The sequence below is a fragment of the Saimiri boliviensis genome, chromosome 18 (assembly GCF_048565385.1).
Source record: "Saimiri boliviensis isolate mSaiBol1 chromosome 18, mSaiBol1.pri, whole genome shotgun sequence".
NCBI classification, from domain to species: Eukaryota; Metazoa; Chordata; class Mammalia; order Primates; family Cebidae; genus Saimiri; species Saimiri boliviensis.
In genome coordinates, this window is record NC_133466.1 from 37,438,010 (window position 1) to 37,465,787 (window position 27,778).

At 37.0% G+C, this 27,778-nt stretch overlaps 3 protein-coding genes across 6 annotated transcripts in view; 1 reads left to right on the forward strand and 2 right to left on the reverse strand.

Annotated features, from left to right (window-relative positions):
• Positions 1–3,428: 3,428 nt before the first annotated feature.
• Positions 3,429–9,289, reverse strand: CGGBP1 (CGG triplet repeat binding protein 1). The gene is made up of 2 exons (XM_003928321.4): positions 9,201–9,289; positions 3,429–7,292 (listed from the first exon to the last, which is right to left on the reverse strand). The coding sequence occupies exon 2, from the start codon at positions 7,267–7,269 to the stop codon at positions 6,766–6,768; it is 504 nt and encodes a 167-aa protein (XP_003928370.1). The 5' UTR covers positions 7,270–7,292; positions 9,201–9,289; the 3' UTR covers positions 3,429–6,765.
• A 27-nt stretch (positions 9,290–9,316) lies between these two features.
• On the reverse strand, positions 9,317–9,394 carry LOC141581965 (uncharacterized). Its single transcript, XM_074389162.1, has one exon. The coding sequence runs from the start codon at positions 9,392–9,394 to the stop codon at positions 9,317–9,319; it is 78 nt and encodes a 25-aa protein (XP_074245263.1).
• Positions 9,395–10,398: 1,004 nt separating this feature from the next.
• ZNF654 (zinc finger protein 654) overlaps positions 10,399–27,778 on the forward strand; it is a 90,061-nt gene continuing 72,681 nt past the window's right edge. Inside the window, exon 1 of one of the 4 annotated variants that reach the window (XM_074389160.1) lies at positions 10,399–10,693. In XM_074389160.1, the coding sequence (XP_074245261.1) occupies positions 10,508–10,693 (186 nt within the window). In that variant the 5' untranslated portion in view covers positions 10,399–10,507. The remainder of the gene's footprint in view (positions 10,694–27,778) is intronic. The other 3 variants (XM_074389161.1, XM_074389159.1, XM_010338907.3) reach the window with 3 other exon arrangements.

Here is a 27,778-nt window from a genome sequence, read left to right on the forward strand (position 1 = left end):
ATCCTGTTTCAGGCAGGTCTTTATAGCAGTGTGAAAACAGACTAAGACAGGCTAATGCTAAGACATTGATACTTTATATAGCCTTAAGGAAACACATAAATTGATTATATATATATATATATATGTATATATATATATATATATATATATATATATATAGCATTAGCTTCATGGTTAATAGCAGTTAAAGACAAAAATCAATGTAACAGACACATTAATATTCAGCTAATGAGTTTAAGGTTAATTGACTAACAACAGTGGCAAAAAAAATTTATGTAAAATCTATTTCTATAGAAATGTAGAATCCAGAAACATGACCATGTATGTCTTGATGAAGATGCTAGATGCAGCATTCTGGCAGTATCTGAAGACTGAATCACAAAATCTGCTTCATTTTGTGGATGCACCTAAAAATTTGGGCCAAAGGTGCAGCATTTAGAATCTACAAGGGAGAGGAGGAGGCATTAGGAGAGAAAGAACAAAATAACATAGGAAAGAAAGATTAAGAACTTGATTAGTATGAAGAAACAAGCCACCTTGACTGTGTTGTGTTACTACTATTACTACCGCGAGTAGTAAGTGAACTAGAATTGTATCGTTAAGCAAGGAGATGCTAGGCTATTCTTCAGCAGGAAAACAACACTCAAAAGGCTATGAATTCTGAATTAGCAACCTTCCTGGAGAGGAAGATGACAAATGATTACCAGGCGTGAAATTCCCATCCGTATCTCATACTGGTTTTCTGAAAAACGAAATTAAGGTGGCATATAGAAATTGGTGTAAGTTTTAAAGAATTACCTGATGATATGTATGCCATTGATCTTATTCCCATTAACTAACAGATTTGAAACATGTCTACAGGGTTTTAGCGGTGATTAAATTTATGTTTGTTATTGGCATTACTAAAGCACAGTGGAGTAATTTATACAACTACTGCAAACAATTAGAAGGCACAAATTATTTTTAGAGCAAAAATGCAGGAATACTAAAGTCAACCGCCCCTACCCAGTTATCCTTAGTAATGAATGACTTGGAAAAAATGACTTTGTAAATGTCAACTAAATTATATAAAAGAATAAAAAAAGATATTTATAAATACTTTCTCAATTAAAATTTTTAAATAAAATTAATTAAAATGATTTAATATTTTCACAATATGGTAGATGAATTATGTCATACTGCTATTCTTTACAGTTTGGATATAACTATTGTGTGAACAGGTTTCAGTAAAAGTCTACCTTATAGTTCATGTGTGATGAAAATAATATATAATTGGTTTAAATAACCATCATATGAGAGTATATAAAAAAGCAGATATTCCTCCCCTGCCCCATTCAATGTCACCACTTGTCTGTGATTTTAATATTCTGTGTGTGTCTGCTCATCTGTTACAAATATATTGCACTTATATAGCATTGTTCTATTTATTTCAAAAGTGACAAAATGCACTGTAATTTTTTAAACTAGCAATTACTATAGACATCTCTTCTGATCTATGCTTTTCAGTCACTTAAATAGCTCGTAATATTGATGTGTTATAATGTTTTGACCATTGCCCTACTGAGGGACATTCAGAATATTTGCAGTTGTTTACTATCATATTAAAATTAATCTCCTTTTACATGTATGTATATATATTGCTATTTTATTTCTGTAGATATATTCATAAAAGTAGAATTTGCTAGATGATTAAAAATATATAAAATCATCATATTATCATCATTACTATTGAATAGGTAATACCTAAGCATGGTAAAAAGAAAACATTCTAAAAGGAAAATGGAATATAAAAACAAAGTCTATTACGCACTGATTCCTGTTATGTTAGAAAAGTTTGAAGAGTATATCATCTAACATACATACTAACTCAGAAGACTGAATTATGATAATCATTAATGAGTGAATAGATATACCAGAGACTATCTTGGTATCAAATATTCAAATAAGTTTTCTTACTGTATTTCAGTAAAATGTCTGTGGCAGTTTCTTACTTCATAGGCATTTAAATTGGTCAGCTCCATCACTTAATAGATTCTGAAAATTGATATTTTATAGATTAAGGATAGGCAGACTTTTTAAAAAATCTGCAAATTTTGTAATTGTATTGCTCTTCCTATACAAAATAAGACTAAGAATCCAGATGAACCATTGATAACTATTTACTGGCAACTAGTCTCAAGATAAATGCTTAAAGGAGTTGCCTAGAAAAAACAAAGACTTCCCTAACCACTCCCAACCCTCAGGGTCACTATATGATAACAATGAATAGTAACTGGAATGCATGCTTACTGAGGGCTGGCATTTTTATTTTTCCTACTGTATCCCCCAGTGGCTAGAGTAGTGTCAGAGATAGAGACTCAATAAATACTAATTGATTGCATATTACTCAAATTTAGCAAAGAACTTGAGGACATGGGCTTTTAAATTATCTGATTCCAACACTTAAGCAAGGAAGAGCTAAAAAAGCATTAGCTCTAAACGGTAAACATAAAAACAACTGAAAGCAAGTAACATAATGCAAGGGTAACTTGTTAGAAGTAATGTTATACATATCATGTAAATCAAACATCACATCCAAGTCTTGTTCTACTTCCTAGTTTTAGTGTTTTGGCTTTCACAGTGCTAGGGGGTTAGCTAGTCTGTTACCAGAAGTATCTTGGCATCGTGACATATCAGAGGTACATAATTCAACTCAATTCACACATAAAACAAGAAAAAAAGAGAGAGACAGAGAAACTGTTAGGAGACTCAGAGGCACATTCAATGGTGAGACACCTTAGGGAAAGTGAAGAGAGCACTCTCATGGTTTGGCAATATTAACTGCAAGTATTGACTGATTTCTTAAGGTCCTTTCTACCGTTTTGATTCCAGAAAAACAAAAAAAAAATGGCCTGATAAATTGGTTAACATTTTGCCAAACAGAAGTGATTAGTTGCAGGATTATTTTCCTTCAAAATTATGTAAAATTGGAAGATTTTTTTATTTGTATGCATTTTTTTTTGTCACCAGTGGCAATGAAAATAGAGCAGTGAAACTTGTAAATTAGGGCCATTAATAATACTTCCAAAAGTAAAAACAAACAAACAAACAAACAAAAAAAACAAAAAAAAACCTAAATGTTTCCAATTAAAAGTAATGATTGGGTATCTGTAGCTATGACATGAATCTGATTTGATAGACTGTATTTTACATTGAGTATAATGACTAATACTACAAAAGGGAGCTATAACTAGTAGAAAAATAACTCTAAGGTTCTGCTGTTTTGGAATCATGAAATTATTTGACTCACAAAAAAATGTGCTTTCAAAATCTTTTGAAACAATTTTTCTGAAATTTATTTCTAAAAGTCAGAGACAAAACTTTAAAAGTGACACGTTTATACTAAAGATACATGCGTGAGCAAAAAAAATCAGCACGGAATACAAAAATGAAATAGTAAAATTTTAATTAATACAGTATTCTGAATACAAGTAGAATGCCACTAGATACGAACTGTATTTCCTAAATCTATGAGAGTATGAGTTGAGATAAACCAAAGTTTAGGATAGCCACTTCACTATTCACATTTTAATCAGTGCTGCCAGAAGCTAAAGCACTTTCTTTTAGGCTAAGATTTTCAATAAAATCATAGACCGATCTTTCTTGTTACGAATCAAATGAACATGTTTGAAGGTGATTTGTCCTCATTTAATGGCAGTTGGTGTAAGTCAAACCACAGAGAGCCCTTACAGAGACTAAGCACCAAATGATGAACTGTTTGTGGCTTTTGTTTTGGGCCATCTTAAGTTTTATTTTGTGTTTTCCATTAACATTCATGTGCAAATTCTTACAGGCAAAAGTTTTAACATGGAAGTTTCAGCTTGGTGATCTTGCCAACTGTACTTACAATAGTTTTAAAGCAACTGATACTTTCAGAACAATCTCAAGTTTAATTGGTTAACATTATAAGATGCAGAACTTTTTCTTTAATGTTTTCTGGTCCCTGAAAATTCAATAGGGCCAAATGCACTAACTGGAAAGAGCATTTTTAAAAGTCTTAATCGAAGATGATAATGGATAAAACAACTATATAGGCTCTCATACACAATCTTTCTAAATTTTCACCCTGTAAGAAATGATTACAATGTCCTTCAGGCTTGTTATATATCCCCACAGAATCAAAAAGAAAGCCAACAAAGAATTTAACATTTCAACAAGATAGGAACTATTTACTGTAAGCGTATCGTGAAATTCTGGAAGACATACTATCAATACTTTGAGAAAACACTATTAACATGTGTTGAAGAAGGCAGTTTATAAATGAAACATTACAAATCTTATGTTTATGCATACAACTTACAAAATAGAAAAAAAGTTGCTACTTTTCCAATAGGATAGCATCACACTAACACTATATAGTTAAGATCGAAAACTTCTGTACACACGTTCACTACACCTCCAAAGCAGCGTATGCCTCTTAGACATCTTCATTTGTTACTTAACATATGCCAATCATTGTTTCAGGGATTTGTACCAGTTTGAGCAGGCTAAAGCAATCATTCTGCCTTAACTTTAGACAAAGCTAACTATTTTCAGGGAACAAAAGTTTCATAATCAATACAGAAACATTAATACCAAATTCCCACAACAGGATGGAAAACATTTCTAAGGAGAGGATATAATCCTAACAGAATGGACTATACCCCTAGGTACAGTGAATGTGGGAATTAGGAGTCTGAAAAAATACATTAAGATATACAAAATTTAAGTGATTATCAAATCAGTAGTAACTACTAGAAACTTAAATATGAATTACTGATGTTTTTCTAATGCAACATCATCCAGTTTACTGCTTAGGACTACTTTCAAGGCTGATCTGTCATTACATTTTGCCATTAGTGCAAATTAATACCCAAACAATAGAGAGCAGTTTGAATCACATGGAATTAAAAAAAACAGAATGATTGTATATCTAACTTTTTATATTCTGAAAATAGTGCTATAAAACTCAATTATTCCTAGCTTCTAAAATCTTCTACCATAATTAAACATGGTTGCCCGCAAATTCTTTTCCAGAGGAAGTAAACGCAAAACACATTACGATTATGTTTTGCTGCTGGTCTCCTCTTACATGTGCTTCATCAGTGAGAGCACTACTCTAGGCATGCATTTATCATACTACTTTAATGTAACTGAACATGAGCAAAACGAATAGTTCACATTTGGTAAGTGATTTGTTTTGGTGGCAGGCTTAATTTTAAATGAAAACAAATCTCTAAAATCAAATGGCCAGTTTGACAACCTGAATTAGAACTTAAATCTGTAAAAAAATCTTAACACATGGAAAGCAGTTTCTGAAAAATACACAGTCTATTTTTCACTTTGGCTTTTTCTTTTATACAGGAAGATTATTGGTGAAAATCAAAAGATAACTCCTAGTCACATAGGGCATCGTTTATCACTGCTTTGTAATAGAAATATATATTTTTAACTTGAATTTCAAAGAATTTAAGATTTTTTTTTTTTTTAAATTAAAGCTCTAGTCCAAGTTTCCAGCTGTTAATTTTTTAAAAAATATAATTTGGGTCTCTGATAGAGAGAACGTAGCTGGGCTAAGCTACTTGGATAATCTTACAGGATAGTGAGGTTCAGACAGAGATCATTTCCTGAACACAGTTGACCTTTAAGAGAACGATTTCCTCACTCAAATAGTTATGCAGGATACTGCCAGATCTCCATTACAAAAAAGCCTGCCAGAATTTCTAGACAATTGTTTACCATCCATGTTAAAAACCTTGTACCACCAGAGGCAAAGCAGATAAAATAAGTCAACTTGTTTCTAGTCTAGACTACCTAAAAAAATTCCTAAAATCACATGGAAAAATTAATGAATAGAAAGTAACTTTATCTGATCTGTCAGCCAAAAAAACCACTATTAATTCTCCATAAAAAGAGAAAACTCAACCATAAATGTCTACCTGTTTAAATAAAAATGCCATCTTGGAAGTCTTTTAACACCAAGACAAAGAAAAGTTTGCAAATTCAAGATGATGCTTAAAATGAAAGCTATGGTTCAAAATTTGTATTCATAGTAAGAGACTAAAATCTTGTCACTGCAAAATTCCCTTTGGCTTTTGGTATCGACATTGAAAGATTTTAGTCTTTTGGTCACTTGAAGCTGCTACAAAATACAACAATGAGCCTTTAAAATGGGGGCATGGGAAATATAGAATTGAAGGATAGTTAACTACATCATATACAAGTAAAACATAGTTTGAAATACAACACAGTCATTTCTGCTAGGGATCTGAAGATATAAGAAGTTTCCCACTATCCTTTCCTTTTTGAAGAGGATCCTCTAAAGAAATAATTCCTTTAAGTTACTGTTAAGTGGTAGTGCCTGGCAGCAGCTTCAATAGGCTAGTCTTCAATCCAAGTAATTAAGTAATCTCACAAGGAATAATCACATGGCAACAGGGTAAAAAAGCAGGGCAGTTCTTCCATGCACAAACATTTCAGGAGAAAAACCATCAATTTTAAAGATAACCATCGGGTTTCAGGTATCCTAGTACACTCTAAACCTAGGTTTTGCTTTATACCATTGGTGACTAAACATTAAGTTTTGCAGTGAGGTGTTTTTTTTCCTGCCTGCAACTATATACACATTGCAAAACTATTCTGCATCACATGATTTTAAATGAAATAAATATAAAAATGAACCACACAATCAACACATAACTTTAATACTCCACATGTATCTTGATCACAATGGTGGTAACCTTCTAGTCAACAATCTTGTGAGTTGAGGAGTTGATTCTCATTCTCATATCCGTCAGGCAGATATGCTCTCCGTAGCTGGTCAGACTTAGGTATGGAGCCTCCGTTCTTCACATGGCGAGATAGGAAAGCACGGACTGCTGGGTGATCAGCCTTCTCAAGTGGGATGTTGGCTTCCAGGCACATTTTCACAAAGTCCTGGATAACACTGACTTTCTCTGTTTGCGCAGTACTGTTGCACTGAAGAGATGCAGTTAGGGGCCTCTGCTTCTTTCTCACATTCTGCTCTTCAAATTCTGCCTTCCTCTTGGTATGAGTCTTTGACTTGAGGTGGTCACTAATGGCAGACTTGCGAACATGATTCAGAACCACATTGCAAGAAGTGCAGAAGAGTTTTCCTCCATCTTCATGCAGCTCACCTCCAAACTCGGTGACTCGATCCAGGGGAGTCACATACAAAGCAGTCTTAGAACGGTTTCGAGCAGGTGGTGCTGTTACTACAAATCGCTCCATTCTGACTCTAAATAAATATGGTTCTTTCAAGACAAAAGAAACAAAGATAAGTGTTATAACAACAGTTCATTCTCAAATTAACAATAAAAGGCAGTAGATAAACACTTTAAAGACTTCAACAAACTTAGTTCAAATTGGTAGTGTGTCTACTAATCTTAACTTACCCAAAATATACAAGGAAAGGCAAAACTAGAACAAGTTACTAACCGGTTATACTCAGGTCCATTCCTTGATTTTTATGAAATTCAAATAAATTAGAACTATAAAGAAAGAACTCAAACTAACCCAGATGCCACTGTTATTCAGGGAAACCTAATCACAGGTCAACATTTAGGGTATAAATTATATTACTCTCATCCAATTTAGATATGTATTCTAGTTTAAAAGAACTTCTTTCCTGTCACAATTCTGAGACGACTGATTTTAGGAACATAACTGTGGACAAAGTTTTTTCAAACAGGTGGGCCTATAAACTGCCGTAATTCTACATGAAGATTCGAATATAATTTCAAAAATTGTTTTGAGTAAAGCTACAAAAAAACCCCAGACCAAATGCAATGAACAGCAACAATGATATTAAATTATAAAGCCAAAATAGAGTTCAAAGTAAGTTATTTTGTAATGCATGTATACCTGTTTTCCAAAAGGTGTTAAGATATGCAAAGTCGTATTTCTCTAATACTTCTGTTTCCTTTTTCAATTAAAATTAATAATTACATTTGTTAATATTTCACTGATTAGTAAGAACAAAATCAAGAACATAGTGTCTAGTATACAGCAAAACCTCAATTAAAAAAGTTGATGGAAAAAGTAAATGAGTATTTTCACTATTTGTCCAAATATTTATACTTATTTAATGTAGAAGCAGCTTAGTAATTTCCCAGCGTATCCTAATAATATACTTTCATGATCACAGCACTAAGTAACAAAATCACAGCCTTATGGGCATCGAAATCTTAAGATAAGGAACATACTTTGGTAGGTGAAAATCATCATTAAGTCTTAATTGTTCTCTGGGGCGTATCATACCTTTAGGCTCTTATAATAACCAACACTTAAGAGGTTAAAGTGAATCTTATAGAATTCAAGGTGGAAATCTGTCTGCATAAATACGTTAGATAATTCTAAGTGTGCTCTGAAGAAGTATGCTTTATAAGTGTAATCAGAAACGATGGAGTATTTCATGAATACATACTAAAGAATAGCTGGGTAACATGAACTCTTTCAAAAGAACTTTAAATTGCCAGTGTATCAGACATCATGGATCCCAAAAATTAAACATTTCACAGAAATTCTGAAAAGTACAATAAAGTCTAGGTTTTAACAGATTTCATTTCCTTTTTTTAAGTGCACAACTCTCATTTGCCAAATGCTGTGTTAGGCTACAGGTTTGCAACGGCAGAGAAAACAGTTATGATTCCTACCTAGTACTTACCGTTACACGTTTATACTTTAAGTAAATGGTATGTGTTTTACACTCCCACGACAAATCAGTACCAATTACTACGATTAATGGTTCTAACCTAGTTGTGATCAACGTTAAGTATTTGTGTCCTGTAATGCTTAAATCTTACTATGTAAAAAGTCTTGTATCTTTCAATACTTGGATTTCAAAAACAGTAACTAAGCATATAATTCTTTGTAGCATAAAATGCTCAATTATTTCTGCTAATGTGAAAGGCCTGTATTTTCCAATGATTTTGTAATTTCAAAAAGTCTGTTTGTGTTACTGCAGAGGCAAATTTCCACCCAGTAGAGGTTGCTGGGGTTTACATACCAGAAGAACACAAGTGTTTAATAGAAGATAAGAAAGATATTTCCAACAAATGAAGAAATTAAAAAGTGCAGGAATTAGCCAACAGAAGAGAAAAGCAAATCAATTACTAGATCAAAATAAAACTCATCAAAAGTTTTCAAGTTTAAATGTTTACCGGATTAGTTTCCAGTTTTTTTCGTCTTGATACTTATCAAGGAAGGGTCTCCAGAGCAAAACCAGAGACGCATCAAATCCTGGCACTGTTCGTTCAACCCCGAAGATGCCTTCAACTCAGTTTTTCAACAAGTGGTGGTGGGGAAATAGTTTCTGGGCTTGCACCCGATTTTCCCTGCGCTGCCAGGAAGTCATGCCTTAACTGTAAAACACGAAAAAAAAACGGAAGGAAAAAAAATGGGGGACGGAAGGGAAGGAGGGTGACTGAAAAGATGAACAAGAACGTCAACAACTGCCACCGCGCAGGTGTTTCCAGACCCGCTTTAGAGCCAACTCCGCGCTGCGAACGCGACTCCAGCGTTCGCCCTGACACTTCCCTTCCCCGGGTCCTCCCCGGAGGTCCGCCCGCCGGGCGCCTCCTCAGGCTCCCCAGGCCCCGAGGTCCGGGCGGGGGCGGGGAAACGCCGGGGCGCGGGACGTTCGCGGCGCCCGGGCTCCCCTCTCCGGCGCCGAGCCCAGCACGCCGGCGCCCCGCCGTCCCGACCACGCTGGCCGGGCAGGGCCGAGTCCCAGGTGCCAGCTGTGGGCCCGGGAACTCGACGGCCGAGTTGGCGGCAGTCTCGAGGGAGGCGGCGGCAGGCGCCCGGCGGAGGCGGCCGCTGTCAGGCTTCCCGTCTCCTCCCTCTTCCTCCCGCCGACAACTGTGCCCCGGCCCCGCCCCCGGTTCCAGCTTCAGGACGGAAGGCCCCGGGCCCAGAGCCCGCACCAACGGCCGGGCCCACCTTCGGCCTCCCTAGCTCCTTGGTACCGTAGGATCGAGGCCGCCGTTAGGGGAAGTGGCCAAGGCTCGGCCGGAAAGGAAAAGAGGAGGAAGAAAGAAGAGCAAGGAACAAGGCAGGAGGAAGCTCCGTAGCTGCCGCCGTCGCCGCCGTTGCCCGATCGAGCCCCGCGGCGGCCGCCGTGTCCCCCGCCGCGCCCCGTCCGCCTGCACCGCCTATGGCAAAGCCCGTAGGCGGGCCCCAGCAACCGCCGAGCAGCATTGACCAACAGATGGCCGGTCTATCAAACAGACTGCTGATTTAACCAATAGTAGTGGAAGGGCGGGCATGAGCATGATTGGCAGCTATCGTTTTCCAATAAAAACTGGGGGCGTGGGTGGGCGGAGCCGGAAGTAGAGCCCAGCCGAGAGGCCCCTGTCCGGCTAGGGAGGAGGGAAGGGGGAGGGAACTAGAGAGGAGGAGGAGGTTAGCCTAGGCAGCTACAGCGGCGGCGGCGCAGGGCTGGTACGCGCTGGGCGGCGAGAGCCTCATGGCGGAGGAAGAGAGCGATCAAGAGGCCGAACGCCTCGGAGAAGAGCTCGTGGCCATTGTGGAGTCCCCGCTGGGCCCTGTGGGGCTTAGAGCTGCGGGCGACGGCAGAGGCGGCGCTGGCAGCGGCGGCTGCGGCGCCGGCGTCGGGATCAGCAGTCGGGATTACTGCCGACGCTTCTGTCAGGTGAGGCGCCCGTTGGTCGCCCCGACTTGTCACCCGGGTCCTGGGCCTCTCTGCGCTTCCCGGCCTGCTCGTCCGTGAATCTGGGGTCTGTCCGGCGCCCGATCTTCTAGCCCAGCAAGGCGGGTGAGGGGGGAGCTCCCTCCTCCACCTAGCCGGCAGGGGGTGGGGGGCGGGGAGCGAGGCGAGGGTGCCTCGCGGGCGCGGGGTGGGTCGGAAAGTGAGAGTCGGTCGGGGATGCGGGAGCGGGAAGCCGGAAGGTCGGCGGTCCGGGGAGCTCCGTCCCGACGCGCCTGCCCGGCCCCGGCAGACCTTCCTGCCCGAGTCCCGCCTTCCTCACGCCTCCCACCTGGGTCCTGCGCACCGCGCCTGGCAGCGCTGGTAACACGTTCCGCCTTCCCTTCTCTGCCGCTGGCCCCCCGCTCTCCCGTTTTTTCCGGGGTGGGAGACATGCCATCTTTCCTGTCACTGCCACCGCTCCCCCTCTTCTGGGGTCGCCTGTCATCCGCTCACAAAAGCCCGCTGGGCCGGTTCTCTCGGTGGCACAGACGCTGGCCCACGGTGACTTCGTTACTTTTTTTCGGATGGAGGGTGCGTTAAGGCAGTGTGATTGTCATCTTTTTTTAAAAAAACCTCCTTCCGTTGACACACGCACTCTTTTCTAATTAACTGCTTATAATGAGTAATTTTCCTTAAACTTGCTCCGGTTAACATCACCACCACCCCCATCCTTCAATTTATAGCGTATTTTATTCAGCCTGTAAAACACAGTGTCTGAACGGTGACATTAAATTATTTACTCAGTCGACTCTCACAGGGGTTCGATGTTGTTCGAAGTGTTAGTGATCAAATATAGCAATATACCCCCTGCTTGTTTAGGGGTGAAGTTTGTATATGCTGCATTCTTACCTAGTTGCATTTATACTTTAAACGTTTTGTTCCCTTTCACAGCAGTCTTTCCTAAATAGTTTTGCAAGCTATTTAGGAAAAACAACAAAAACAATTAACTGCTCATTTTCCATCCCGCCCCTTTTTAAATGTGTCTATTATTTTGGATGTACGGGGTTCAAATTCTGGCCCCACCATCTCCTAGCTGAATTTATTACCTTGGACAAGTTACTCCGTGTCTCTGTTTTCCCTTTTGTCAAAGAGGAGTAATAGTTAAATTGTGTGAAGGGTTTAGATCAGGTAGCTATTAATTTCATTCTGATAACAAGTAGGAAATAAAGTTAATGAGAAGTGGACATCATGTTTGCTGACATTTCTTTCAGTGCTTGTACGAGGAATTTCTTTCAGTGCTTGTAAGGGAATGCTTTTAAGAATTCCCTTACAAGCATTGAAAGAAAAAGGATGGAGTTGACATTTTTTGAACACAAGTTGAATTTACATTCAGGTAAGTTTTTAATGTTTTAATTTAAATTGCCTTTTGATTTCATGTTTTTCCCGTGTCACAAAGATGGAAGGGTGTGTCAGTTTCTTTGGCATTGCTTAATTGATGACTTCCTTGAAAATATATTTTTATTTTGATAATTGGCATTCACTGAATTTAGAGGTTCAGTGTCTTGTTTTCATAGCACTTGTTTTCTAACTATGCCTTTTACATATAGAAACCATGCTATATGGTAGATTTTTGTATCTGTTGGAATTTTAAACTTTGGAAAATTAGTATACAATTTATGTTTTTAATATATTCAGAGGCTGAAAAATCTCTTTAATTTTTTGTTTTGCTTTTTATGCCATTAACAAGCAACTAAAATTTTAGAACAAATGACAAATTTAGCCTGCAAAACAATGTCTGAATAGTGACAGTACAATATTTTAAGAACAAATGAAGTTGACTATTTTATGACTTCCCTACCTCCTGTATATCCAAGGAAATAAAACTAAACAGGAAGAACTTAATGAACTTATATTTTCTATTGCTAAATTATGTTTAGACTGACATACTTTCATGTTAACAACTTTTACCTGAAACAGTTTATTACTGGAAACTTTACATATTTTATAATACTTTAGATTACTGGTAGATCTGCTCTTAGGTGAGCTGTGTGAAGTCCTTTCTTATATTAAAACTTTTAGATGGAATAAAATACTCCTTTATTTAGTTGAATTTTATCTACTGAGAAATAAAATTCTACCATAGTAATTGCTTTATTTGCCAGTAAGGGAAGCAGGGGTTTATTTAATTCCTAGTTGAAGATTTCTTTTTAAAATTTTGGTTTTCTGACACTTACTGAGGCTAATATTAAGTATAATAATTTGTATTTATTAGTAAATGACTTAATTGTGAGTAATGAAATGGACATGTGCACTTGGGGTATGTGACAGTTAACTACATACATGAATTACACAGATAGCTTAGTGGTGTTTCAAAGAAAGACTCCAGTTTATCTTCCTCTTTTTAGAGGGAAATATGAATCAGAATTTCTTGGCAGTTAGTTGTGTAGGCAAAGTGAGAGAGGAAGGCACACTTCTTTTCCAGAGAGGTTTTTTTGGTCTTATATCATAAGGAAAAGTAAAACAGAAGATACAGTGTAATGTTGGACTGGCCCTGTCACATCCTCCCTTGGCTCTTGTTAGCTGACTCAATAAATGCTTAAATAAAATTGGCCCTTAACTGATACTTAATTTGCTTTGAGGAGGAAAGGTAACTTTTATGGGGAAAGTAACTTTTATGGAAGGCCTACTAGCTCTTAAGCTTCAGACAGCAAGTTACATAGTTGAAATTGAGGCCTGAACAAGTTAATGTGTCTTAGTTTCCACTATGTAGACATGCTGGGATTTGAATTTAGTCTTCAGTTTCTGCTGAAAAGCAGATTGAAATTATAAGTAAATGCTCAATTATAGAGGGTTTTTTTTTTTTTTTTTTTGCAAGTGATGTGAAAGGAAAAAGAAGTTACTGGAAGTAACTTGGTATCATGGATGAAAAGTTTATAAAGTACTCTTTCATTATGACACAGTAGTAAAAAATATTTCAAGAAGCAGACTGTTATTGTCTGATTTGTTCAGTGCTGTAAACACTTCTCTAATTCCTGATAGTTTTAGTGATTCAATTTATTTTGTCACCAAATACATTAAATTTTTTTTTGTCATAAATTGATTGCAAATTAAGGAAGTTAAGACACTTTCTTCTTAGTTCAGTCCCAGAATGAACATGACTAATAAAAAAGGATTTCTGTAACCACTTTGATATATTGATTAAAATATAATTTAAAATTATTATACACTGTAATAGGGTTAATATTCATGCTGTGAGGATGTCATGAATGTAAAAAGAGAGAATGAACATAAAGTACTTAGTATTGTACCTAGCACAGAGATAGAACTTAAATAGGTAGATGCTATTAATATTTCTCTCTTGTAAAATCCTCTGAGGATTTAAAAGGGACATTAGAGATAATCTGTAAGTAGCTTATAATTTGTTTTGCACTAAACTTTAGAGAAACTTTAGAAATTCTTAAATTCTTTTATTTAACTAGAAAAGTTGAATGTTCCTGGCGAAGCACAACGATTTATAAAACAACAATGGCAGGGGTTTGTAAGATCTCTATGGCATGGGTTCTCAGAGATCTTGTTTCCCATAGGGGACATTTGGCAATTTCAGGAGAGTTTTGATTGTCATGTCTCTTTAATTTTTATTAATGTACATAGTTTGAAGAAGTCATATAAGGCCTAAATACCAGGAATTGCATTTTGCTGCTAATGGAGACCTAAGTGGCTTAAACAAGGTGGGCATTTATTTCCCCTATAAAATGACTCACTTTCATCTCGTTTGTTATCCTCATCTGAAAAGAATGTTAGGGTCTGGGCCCGGTGGCTCACACCCATAATCCCAGCACTTTGGGAAGCCGAGATGGGCCGGATTACTAGGTCAGCAGGAGTTTGAGACCAGTCTGACCAACACGGTGAAACCCCATCTCTATTAAAAAATATAAAAATTAGCCGGACGTGATGGCATGCTTGCCTGTGACCCCAGCTACTCGGAGGCTGAGGCAGGAGAATTGCTTGAACCTGGCGGCGGAGTTTGCATCAGTGAGCCGAGATTACACCACTGCACTCCTGCCTGGGAGACAAAGCTAGACTCCATTTCAAAAAAAAAAAAAAAAAGAAAAAGAAAAGAAAAGAAGGTTAGGAAATTTTCCAAATTTTTGTTTCTTGATCAACACGTGCCTGCCTATGATTTTGTCAGTAAGGAAGAAAACATAAATGGATATTGAAGAAAACAATTTTTTTTTTTTTTTTTTTTGCGACAGCTATAACCAAAAATAGCAGTCATGCCCTGTTCCCTTCCTTTCCTGTGTCTTCTTCTCCAGAAGCTATCACTGGCAACTCTTTGAGTTTTCATATTTACCTCCGTATTTTGAAGTATTTGTTTCCCTAGTTGTTTTAGATGGAATCAGTTGACCTGCTGCAGGAAGGAGATAGGGACTCCCTGACCGTCTCACTGTTGAGCTCATTACTGAGCATGTTCACGTGTTCTCTTTGATTATACCCCATTTTTTGTTTATCCCCTTTTTCCCCCTACCCTCTTTGTGTCCATATATTCAGTCTCTTTAGAGACTTAGCAGTGAGTTTTCATTGTTTTGTTAGGGGAGGGCTCTGGGAGAGATTTTGAACTGACCTTTTTGTTTCTGACTCTGTTTTCACGTCTTCTTTTGAAGGTATGTGGTGCCTCAAATACCTGAAATTTTCTGGGGTTCTGGGGTTGATTCAAGTACACATCATCTTGTTCCCAAACTCCCTCTACTGATGGCTTGGCTTCAGTTTCTTAGGTTTGTTAAGTCAGTTACCACCCATCCATCTAATTTCCAACTACCCATATGTAGATATCTCTCCAATTCCTTTGTCCTGTGAGTTTAGCTCTTTTAAAACACAAATATTTTTATTGTTATTTTAGTGGAGTTTTCAAGTAGGATGAGATGTAAATGTATGTTCAATCTGTCACATTTAACTAGAAGTCTCAAATTAGTTTTCTAGCTCAGTAAATAATAGTATAAAAGATGAAAAGGAAAGTATTGAAAATAATTTGCAGTCATTTATTTACTTTTGAAAAAGAGTATCCTATTTTATGATCTATTCTGTAGTGAATATGCAGAGCTAGAAATAATTTAATTGCATTGAGTTATATGTTCTTTTTGGCAAAATTTTTATTTCTCAATTGAAAATGAAAATTTTAGCTTTTTAAAAAGTTGTTTTCAAATTCTGGCATATTTGAGTTATTTCAAGTCTTCATAAAACATGAATTCCCTGGAAAGACATTAACTTATTTATTATAATTAGGAAAAAACAAAACAAATGAATCTTAGATTTTGATGGCTGTATTTGGGGAGCTAAATCTTTTTCGTTGTTGTTGTCACTCTTTAATGCCTTTATAGGTTACTTTCAGAGTTGAATTGAACTAATTGTTCATAATGACATTATTTGTAATAAATCATTGAAAACCACCTAAATGACTATTGTTAGGGGAGTTGGTACATGTAATGTAATCCTCTGCCCCCTCTCCCAAACAGTGATGTATTTAAGCCATATTTATTCATACGAGAAACTGTTTATAGTATAACTACTGAAAAGATACAGGACACGAGTGATTTCACTTTTGTAAATTAAAAAGACTGAAGTATACCAAATTGTTGTTAACTTGGTAGCAGTATTTTATGGCTGAATTTTATTTTTTACTTTTGTTAATTTTTTTAGATTTTTATAAATTAAAACTATAATCAAAGAAAAAGTATATATAAATTTTTTTTCTCTTCCTACCTCACAGGTTGTTTATTTTATTATTATTACTTTTTTGAGTTAGGATATGGCTGTGTTGCTCGGGTTGGGAGTGCCCTGTCTGCCATCTAAGCTCACTGCAACCTCCCCTTCCTGGGCTCAAGCCATTCTTAGCCCCCACCAGGCCCCACCCCCAGTAGCTGGGACTAAGGCCTGCACCACCAAGCCTGGCTAAATTTTTGTAGCTTTTTAATAGAGACAAGGTTTTACGATGTTTAGCAGGCTGGTCTTAACTCCTGAGGTCAAAGATTCACCCACCTTGGCCTCCCAAGGTGCTAAAATTACAGCTGTGAGCTAGTGCTCCTGGCCCTAGATTGTTTATTCTGTAGATGTTTATTTTGTATAAATAGATGCAAGGTTATTTTGAGTATGATGAGATTTTAATGCTTTGTTTCCCCAAAACATGTGAGATCCTTTTTTTTTAAAGAAGAATTTGTTAAGTAAACTTATGAATATCATTTTAGTTCGTTCATTACATTAATTATGATTATACCAATGAATGACCGGTGAGGTTCTTAACTTCAGTGGTTTTTTTTATACACAGTCTTTCATTAGATACATGACTATTACTGCTTTCCAAATAATCACTCATTACATTGCTTCAAAAAAATCTATCCCGGCCCGGGCAGAGTGGCTCACACCTGTAATCCCAGCACTTTGGGAGTACAAGGCAAGCAAATCACTTGAGCTCATTTCAAGACCAGTCTGGGCAACATGGTGAAACCCCATCTCAAAAAAAAAAAAAAAAAAAAAAAAAAATTGCTGGGCATGGTGGCACACATCTGTAGTCCCTGCTACTTGGGAGGCTGAGGTGGGAGGATGGCTTAAGCCTGGGGAGGTGGAGTTTGCAGTGAGCAGAGATCTCCAGCTTGGGTGACAGAGTAAGACTCTGTGAAAAAAAAAACAAACTCAATTTTAATTGTGTAGATAAAATGGTAAGAGGAAATATATTTAAATGGAATTCACTGCTTTTAAGTTTTTGAATTATATCATCTTTGCATGGTTCTGCCAAACACAAGTAAGGCACCATTTGTACTGTTATTATTGGCACTGAATTTTCTGGCATTCCTGCCAAAATGTGCTAAACTATACCTTAAAAATTACAAACAAAAACAAAAACAAGAACTTGACGAAACTTGTAGTAAAATATGTGTCTGGTAAGATATGTGAAGAAAAAAAAATAAGATCAATTAAATCTGGTCAATTGAATGACACTGTAATTGTATGTTAATATGTAATGCTAAGGATATTAGGAGATTTGGGGACATTATGGCAAACTAAATTTGAGAGGAGGTTGAACTGTATAATTTATGAAATCCTAAAGTCCAATGTGTTAACACTTTATACTGTCAACTTTTCAAAGCAGTGGTGAATACAAAAATAACTGAAAGACTCCATCTAACAGTAGAAATGTCATTAATGTGAATGTTGAAGCTTGTCAATTATATAAGGCACCGGGGATACAGTGGTAAGCAAACTGACATTGCCCAATTTTGTGTACAGTTCTAACTTTGATAAGTGCTATGAAGAAAAGGTATGCAGTAGTATAAATGGGAACTAATAGGAGGCTTGTCTATATTTGGATACCTGGGCAAGGTCTGCTCTCCTGAGATCCTTTGGTTTAGTTTGAATATGCTGAATTTAAGGTGCTTTTGCCTCATCCAAGGAGAGATCTTAAAGGTAGCTGAACTCACAGACGCCAGAGCTCAAAAGGGAGGTCTGGCTGTCATAGCTGTGTGGATGATGTTCAAAGTCATATGTGTGAATGAGCTCACATAGGGAGAGAAAATAGGAAAAGAAGAGTACCTTAGAACTGAAGCTTGCAGAGCCTCAAAATTAAACGTCTCGGTAGGAAAAGATGAGTCTTCAAATAAAGTTTTAGAAGGATTCAAGAGGTTGCAGAAACTCAGAGAACTGTGGTGTCACAGGAGGCAAGGGAAGAGAATGTTTTAGGATGGGGTGAATGGTAACTGGCATTGCAAACAGTTGAGATCCACTAGTGATTAACATGGAGTCTTGGGTGACTCTAAGCAAAGTTGTTTGGTGTAGTGATGAGATAAAGATTCCGGCTGGAGTAGTTCGAAAAGTGGGAGGTGAAAGAGTAGAAAGTAAATGTAAATAAACTATAAAGGAGAAGGAAAGATAATGGTGGTAACTGGAGGCACTGTGGATTGAAGGTAAGAAATTTTTTTCTTTTTTTTTTAGTAAATTGGTATGAAGTGTGTACACTGAAAATCTGGTGAGAATGATCCATTTGAAAGGAAGACACGAATCTACAAAAGAAGGGATTATTTTATGAATCCCTAAAGGGGAGGAAGGACAAGATTCAAAGCACAAGTAGAGGAGTGTTGCTTTATATATTTTTGTGGTAGGAATAAAGTTCATCAGTTAAGAGTATATGGAGGTGGTTGGTAGCTGATTGGAGAGGTATATTGAATTGACCCGCAGAACCATTTGAGGATCATTATGAATGCAGAATGACCACTAGTATGTACCTTTGTTTAGTGCTTATTTGTCTAGGTGAAGGCATGGAAAATGAGTTACATTCATTCAGGAATGAGTGTAGACTATGATAAATCAGTTAATTAACTTTGAGAAAGAAAGGAATAGCTTCATTTTCGGGCTTCATTTGTGGCAAAACAGTACAGAGAAGTGAAAGGAGAAGAGAAGGAAGAGAAGTGATTGTATCAGTACATATTAATAGGTGCACAGAACTACCCTGAGTACTGTGAAAATAAGTGTGCATATATAATGTCCTAATAAAACATGTACAGTTTGTTAATATGTATTTCTACTACTAGAGTTTATTGACATTAAACAGTATGTTTCAGTTACTCTAAGGTTGAAATATCATAAATATTCTTGCCAGTGATTTGATGTGTGTATATTTTTAATATCTGAAAGATATTACTGGAATGCTTTCCATATGCATATGCTGTAGATACATATATAACTCATTTTGAATGCTTTCCATGAATCAGGGACTGTCTTAGGTAATTTAATACACTACCCTACAAGCTATGTGCTATTATTCTCTTTTTTTTTTTTTTTTTTAAGATGGAGTTTCACTCTTGTTGCCTAGACTGGAGTGCAATGGTGCGATCTCAGCTCCCTGCAACCTCTGCCTCCCGGGTTCAAGTGATTCTCCTGCCTCAGCCTCCCGGGTAGCTGGGATTGCAGGCATGTGCCACCATGCCCAGCTAATTTTCTATTTTTAGTAGAGATGGGGTTTCTCCATTTGATTAGGCTGGTCTCAAACTCCCGACCTCAGGTGATCCTCCAATCTTGGCCTCCCAAAGTGCTAGGATTACGGGTGTGAGCTACCTCATTATTCTCATTTTCATAGGTCAGGAAACTAAGATCAGAAGAGATTAAATGGCCTGACTAAGTGTAGTGTACCTAGTATGTGATAATCAGACTGTAACCTAGCCAGTTTGACAGTCAAAAGCCAGCCAGTGAACTTAGCCTCTACTGTATCCATATACATTGTATTGTATCTAGGAATATACATTTGTATGTATTGTACCATCTGTGCATATGTATTTGATATATACTATAGCTTACTAAAGCAGTTTTGATTGAGTGGAAGCAGTGGAATGGACACTGTTAAAAAGACTCAGGCAGCAGAAACTAAAAATGTTCATAAATGTGAAACAGAAAAAAATATCAAATTCAACCTATCGGAAGTTCCCCATTGGAAGTGATTCTCAGGCCAGGCACCGTGGCTTACACCTGTAATCCCAGCACTTTGGGAGGCCTAGGTGGGTGGGTTACCTGAGTCCAGGAGTTCAAGACCAGCCTGACCAACGTGGTGAAACTCTGTCTCTACTAAAAATACAAAAATTAGTTGGGCATGGTGGCACACACCTGTATTCCCAGCTACTCAGAAGGCTGAGGCAGGAGAATCGCTTGAACTGAGGAGGCAGAAATTGCAGTGACCCTAGATTGCGCCACTGCACTCCAGCCTGGGTGACAAAATGAGACTGTCTCAGAAAAAAAAAAAAAAGAAAAGAAAAGGTGATTCTCAACTCTTGGTCCACCCCGCAACCCACCTGAATGGGATATACTTAGATGAGATAGTAGCAATTGCTCAGTTACAACTTTTCTTCATAGCAGTTACAGCTGTATACAAAACAGGGCAGTGTTTGGTGACCACTGTATGCCCAGTGCCTTATATAATTGACAAGCTTCAACATTCACATCAGTGACTTTTCTGCTACTTAGATGGAGAGTCTTTTAGTTATTTTTATATTCATCACTGCTTTGGAAAATTGACAGAATAAAGTCTTAATGTATTGGACTTTAGGATCTCTTATATTACACAAATTATAGCAGTTCTCAGGATATAAATTTATAGTGACTACAAACCAGTAGAAGTTATTTTATGTTTATTATCTTGTGTTTTAAAGGCAGGAGGATATGGGATGTGTTTTTCCTAAATGATTAAAGTTTGTCAGTCTCTCCATATTTAGATTTAACCTTGAATATCTGAAAACCCTACCAGTCCCAATACAGTGGATGTGCTTTTTTGGCCTTTATCTGTCCTACTATAATTTGACAAATCTCTCTAATTATAGAATTTATTTTAAAGTCTAAAATTTACATATAGTCTATGCTGATGAGAGAGTGATCTGTTTTTCAGCTGATGGGAGGGAGTGCAGATTATCACAACTTTTCTGGACTACAATTTATCAAGATATATTAGAAACCTTAAAATAGACTTAGTCATTTTTCTTACAGCATTTATTTCTGGCGAATTATAAATTTGGACACAATACTATTCATAGCATTAATTATAATTAATGTAATGAATTAAAATGGGAAAGCAACCAGAAAATCTAAAATAGGTGAATATCATTTCATTTTCCAGAAATTAAAATTTTATGCAGCCATAAAAAATGATCTTTTCAGTATCTGTTTAATGATCTAGGTAAAGTTTTATTTGCAGTTTCTTGGTGAGCAGGTCCAAATTTCTTTAAAAAAACAATCAGATTCTTTTAAGAATTTCAAAACTTGCCAAACAAATACAACCCAACAATAATCCAGACACACCCAAAAAAAGTTATGAACCTTTGTTATATGCCACTATGGCACAGGTAATACTACCTGCTTTTTTGCAAATAAGCTGTATTGTTGTTTGCCCATTTAATTTTATATTTTCTGTGACTGCTTTCATGATACAACGTCAAGGCTGGGTTACAGAAAGTATGGCCCATAAGCTTCTTTCTGGCTCCTTAAGAAAAAGTATGTCAGTTCCTGTCCTAGATTCTCATTTATCCTTTGCAACAACCCTGTGAGATAAGGACTGTTTTTATCGTCATTTTATGAATGATGCAGCTGAGACTCAGAGAGATTAAGCAACTACCCTAAGACACACAGCTAGAAAAGGGATCAAGATGTTAACAGTGTTTAGGTGTGGACAGTGCGATGATGGATAATTTTTTTTCTCTTATGTTATCCAAATTTACTGTAGTGAGTGTACATAACATAATCAAAACATAGTAAGTGGAGGGAAAGATATAAAACATAGGTATAAGAGAGTTGTGAGAATGTTAAAACTCATTCATCTTTTCTCAGTGTATTACTTTGATATCCCGTATATCATCCTCTCATCCTGTTTATAATCTTAGAGTAGATATGTAATTTTTGCTTTTCTTCCTGGATCTAAAACTCTATTATGCAGTTTCTCAATTCTTGATTTTATTTAAAAAGTAAGAAATTATTCTGTTATCTCGTTTCTTAAAAAAACTTTTGTATCGGGCTAGGCATGGTGGCTTATGCCTGTAATTCCAGCACTTTGGGAGGTCGATGTGGACGGATCACCTGAGGTCAGGAGTTCAAGACCAGCCTGGCCAACATGGTGAAACCCTGTCTCTACTAAAAACACAAAAATTAGCCAGGTGTGGTGTAGGGCACCTGCAATCTCAGCTACTTGGGAGGCTGAGGCAGGAGAATTACTTGAACCCAGGAGGCGGAGGTTACAGTGAGCTGAGGTCATGCCATTGCACTCCAGCCTGGGTGCCAAGAGTGAGACTCCATCTCAAAGAAAAAAAAATTTCTGTATCAAGTGAAGCCATTTTGTACTTAACTTTTGAGACTTTTTGTCTTCTCTCATATTTTGAAGTTAACTTCAACAACTATTAAATGCTCATAACTAATATGTGCTCATAAAGTGCTGTATTTGTCTTGTCAGTATATAAATTTCTTTTTCGCAATAACAATCAATTGAATATCCTTAGATAGCTTAGGCGTAAATCCGCATACATACAATAATTGATTATTGTAAAAGGTACTACTTTAAGAAAAAAATAGGTACTATGTGAAAAGCTTCATTTTTGCGATTATAAGGGATTTAAAGGGAAAACCATACAATCCTTACCCTCAAGAAACTGAATTATCTAGTAAGGGGGAAAAGGCATATCTGACTATTATTTCTCTCTATTATGACCCTGATCCAAACTGTGATTATCTTTCTCCTGGATTATCTTATTTCCCTGTTTCCACCTTTCCTCACTTTCAGTTTACTCTTTACATGGCAATCAATGTGATTCTTTTGAAGACATGAGTAAGGTCTCTTCCAAACCTTCCATTCTTTTCTATCTGGGAGTCAAAGCTGAAATCCTTATAGTGGACCACAGGACTCCATAATCCTGCCCTGTCTAGCTCTGTGACTTTTTCTTTTATTACTTTCCCCCTCTAGTACTTACTTTCACCAATACCAGTGTTTTTGCCACTCCTTGTATGCATCTGCTTCTTGGCTTTTGTTTTGTCTGCCAGAAACACATTTCATTTGGATATCTATATGGTTTGCTGTGGGATCCTGCTCAGATAGCATCTTATTAGAGAGATACAGGCCTTTCCTGAACACCCCATGTAAGGTAGCATCCCATCTCTAGTACTCCTTTTTCCCCTTACCTGTGTTTTGTTAGTATAATAGTTAAAGGTGCTTAACACCATCTAATATATATTCATTTACCTCTTATCCCTCCATAAAAAAAATGAAAGTATCAGTGAACTTGGTACACAGTAGGCACTGTAAGGTTTGAATAAATGAATGAATAAATATAAATAAACTCTAAAATAGGGAAAATGTCACTATTTTAATTACTGTGCAAGTTCACATGAAGAGACCATTTCTGATAGAGATAATTTGGAAAATTTTAATGGATGAAATAGCCTTTGACTTGATTCTTAACAAATTGTTGGTATTAAAATGTAGGCATGAAAAAAGAAGATAGTAGGGGTAAGAGAACATTTTAAGTAGAGGAGATAATTTGTGAAAAGATGGATGGCATGGCATGTTTGTGAATGGCAGTAGTTAATTGATTAGAACTGTGATTCCTACTGTGTGGATCTCCAGACCAGCAGTATGAGCATCACCTGAAAACTATTAGCAGTACAGATTATTGGCTCCACCCAGACTGACAGAATCTGGAACTGTGGGACTAGGGTACAGCAAACTGATTGTCACATTTTCCCAATGATTCTGATGCATCCTAAAGTTTGAGAGCCACTGGACTAGAACATAGACTCAAAAAAGTATTGGCAGATAATAAGACCGAGAAAATGGATTGAGGCTTGGCTTAGGCGTTTGAATTCCGTGGGTTAATACAGCATTTAAGGGCAAAGTCATGCCATTATTAGTCTTAAAATACTGTTCGAAGATAGACCACAGGAGGTAAAGAATGAAAGTCTTCATTTAAAAAGTAAGCTATAGAAGTGTCCCAGAAAAGGAATTGAGGGCCTGGCTGAATAATGGCAATGAAAATGGAGTAGCTGGAACAGTTTCAAGGACTATTATGTGTAATAAAATACTTAGCATTTTGCTAAAAGTGGAGACAAGGCACCAAATAATTCTATGAAGTTACATTGGGTTTCTAATCTAAGGATCTGAGAGTATATTGATGGTATTAGCAATAAACGGTCGAAGGAACAATCAAGGGATCTAAATGAACAGCTTAGTTTTGGTTCTATGGGGTTTAAAGAGTTAGTATATTCTAAAAAAAAAAGGGAAGAATAAAAATTGTTAATCGGTAGCTACAGTGTACATTTTTATTAATCTTGAGTATATTTATCCCCAGTCCATTCTTTTTAAAAAAAGGAAGAATAAAAATTGTTAATCAGTAGCCGCAATATACATTTTTATTAATCTTGAATATATTTATCCCATTTAAGAACAGAGCAGTGGATTTTCTGGTAACTTAACAAAATGTAAAACTCATAATTTATTTTCTCCTTTTAGTAACATCTCACTACTTGGAGTATAAGGCTTTTAAGAGAGGCAGCTTCTGTGTTTGAGAAAGCTAATTAACCTATATTAGATTTTTAGTTGAAAATTTCCTTTCCATTTTTAATTTGGGGAAATAAGTAGCTTTGGTACAGGGGACCAAATGTCCACAAAAATAAGTATCTACTAGATTTGTCATTTGTTTCCTATTTTTGAGTCCACAAAGAAAAATTAAAGTCCAGAGTCTAAAGTCGTTAACACCCCAAATTCTTCCCTTTCTAAAGTATTACCTAATCAGAGCCAGCGGGTGTACCTCCGTGATTTAGAGATGGGTATTTTTGCTGTCTTCCTCTGATTGGGAGTGGCTTCTTTTACTCTCTAAAGAAGAATTCTTTACCTTCCAGTCTCTTTTGTGTCTTGCTTTTTTTTTTTTTTTTTTTTTTTTTAATTTGTCTATTTTTTTTTTTGAGACTGAGTTTCACCGCCTTATTGCCCAGGCTGGAGTGCAGTGGCTCGATCTCAGCTCACTGTACCCTCTGCCTCCCAGGTTCAAGTGATTCTTCCGCCTTAGCCTCCCACGTAGCTGGGATTACAGGCACCTGCTGCCATGCCTGGCTAATTTTATATTTTTAGAAGAGATGGGGTTTCACCATGTTGGCCAGGCTGGCCTTGAACTCCTGACTTCAAATGATACACCTGCCTCAGCCTACCATAGTGCTGGGATTACAGGCATGCGCCATCATGCCTGGCCTGTCTTACTTTCGTAAAAGCCTTGAAGATCAATAGGGCAAACATTACTACACCCAGCCTAATACACATTAAATTTAGAATTATTAGTAATTCCCTGAATTTAGTGCATACTATAGTTGACTTGCATTACTTTTGCCAGTAAAAATTGGTGATATCAGAAGGACAGTGGATGTACTGAAAACAGGATACCAAGTGAATTTTGGTTTCATCCTCACCAGGCTCACCAGTGTGCCAGTTAGCTATGCCAGCTGCCAGCGTCCATAAGTGCTTATATTTTACTAAGAAAACACTTCAAGTGGTTAATTGTGCCACTGTCTGTTTATTTTGGGGAGGACCACTTACACTGACCATTCCCTCCTTCTTAAAAGTAATATCTGAATTTCTGTCTTTTTGCAAAGCTTACAAATTTATATGGATGGTAGCCCTAGGTACCTAGTCTTAATTGATGTTTCCTACTTTAGATTTCCATCATATTAAAAGCTTTTAATTTCTGTTTCTTCTGTGTTTTTCTCGTACTCCTTGTGCTGAAATCAGCCTGGAATCTGTTCAGTGGCACAGCTTCTACTGCCTATTATAAAGAGCATATCACTTACTTTTAGTTTGTAAAGCTTCAAGCATAGTCATTGCCTTGCAGTCTCCACAACCTGTGTTCTGCCCTTGCATCTGTATTTCGCTAGCCCCAAACAAGTGCCAAGGAATTTTTAGTCCTGTGCTACCTGGGCCATTGCCACTCCCCCTAAAAATTTTAGGCCTATCATAAAAACACTAAATCATAAAAAACTCTTTTTGTGCCCCATATTTGTATTATTTGGATAATAACCATTGAATAAGTACCTAAAGTGGAACTGCTTTTGTTGTTTCTGAAGTCTGTGCCCTTAAGAGCCTAGTAAAGACAATATCTCTTCTGTGGCTTGCTCTTTAAGACATTTTCTTTTCTCTGCTTTTAATTATTCTAGGCCTTGCATAATTTGTTCTACTTTACTGGCAATATAAACGTTCCTTTTTGTCATACTTCTTTCAGCAGTAGTAAGATATGTCATTTCAGATAAACAGGTGGTTTTTGTGTTTGTTTACATTTGAGCCTGTTCTTAAATTGGCCTCACCTATCTTCCTTTTTTCTCTTGTGTTTTTTTTTTTTTTTTTTTTTTCTTCTTTCAGTTATCTCTTGTAGTATCTTCCATAATGTTAGAGAAGAAAGTCAAGGAGTTCTGAGTTCATCAAAAAGCATTCAATATCAAGGACATTTTGCTCACTCTCGTCTCTGACTTAAGAAAAAAATCTTGCCAGCACAACATCAAACCCAACACTGACCTCTTAACTTTGTTTCTCTTCAGTATAGCTTTTCCCATTCACTCTCCAGAGACCTAACTTTACTTTCTGGAACACTTTTCTTTATGACACAATGCCATACTATATGTTGTCATTTGTAGTAACTGTTAACCTGAAATGCACAAGTATTTTAAGGTAATTTCCCTGCTCTTTAATTTATCAAATCTGTACAGATTTTATATTACTTGCATAGTAGTCTCAGTCTTCAAAGTGTGGGTTTTCAGTTGCTTTTATTATAGACTTTCTATCTGTCTTTAAAAAAGCAAGCTTTTGCCATAGTTGGATCTCCAGTCTGGTTCACTCTTGACATTTCCATCCTATAGTTAGCTTCTGTTCCTCAGTTAGATACTTTTGTAACCAGTCACCCTTCCTTTGTTATGAGTAACATCTATAATCTTATTTTCCCTAATTTCATCTTTAGATACAGTTACTTCTAATATGTATTTCCTTTTTCTTTCTTTCTTTTTTTTAATATGGAACACTTCATGATATCTATCTAGCCTAGCCACTAAGAGTGAATTCTTACTCCTTAAGAAGGCCTTCCTTTCTTCCATTTTAATCAGTATGTCCTCCTTTTATTTTTCTTTAATTCTTCCACTGTTACTTTGTGAGTGCATCATCTGTTTTGTTTTGTTTTAACAAATTTAGTTATTGAAACTGAGCAAACCTTATCCTAGAGTTGGTGTTCGTTCATCCCTTATTTTAATTTGATCTTCATGTACTTCTTTTGCATATATTTTGGGGTTCCCTTGTCCATGCACCAATTTTAATAGTTATAAAGGAAGCATTTAATATGTTGCTCTCACCTCTGATTTTGGAATCAAATGAAAAATTGGCAGGATCAAAATTTATCAAAAGTCTTTAAAATGACCTACTACTTATAAGAGGAAAGTTGGATCTTTAGGTACCTATCTAAGCTGCACATGGAGAACTCTGACCTGCCTCAAATGTGGTGAAAGTAGAAAACTCGAGGGATATGAGAACCAGACCAATACATTAACCTTGGC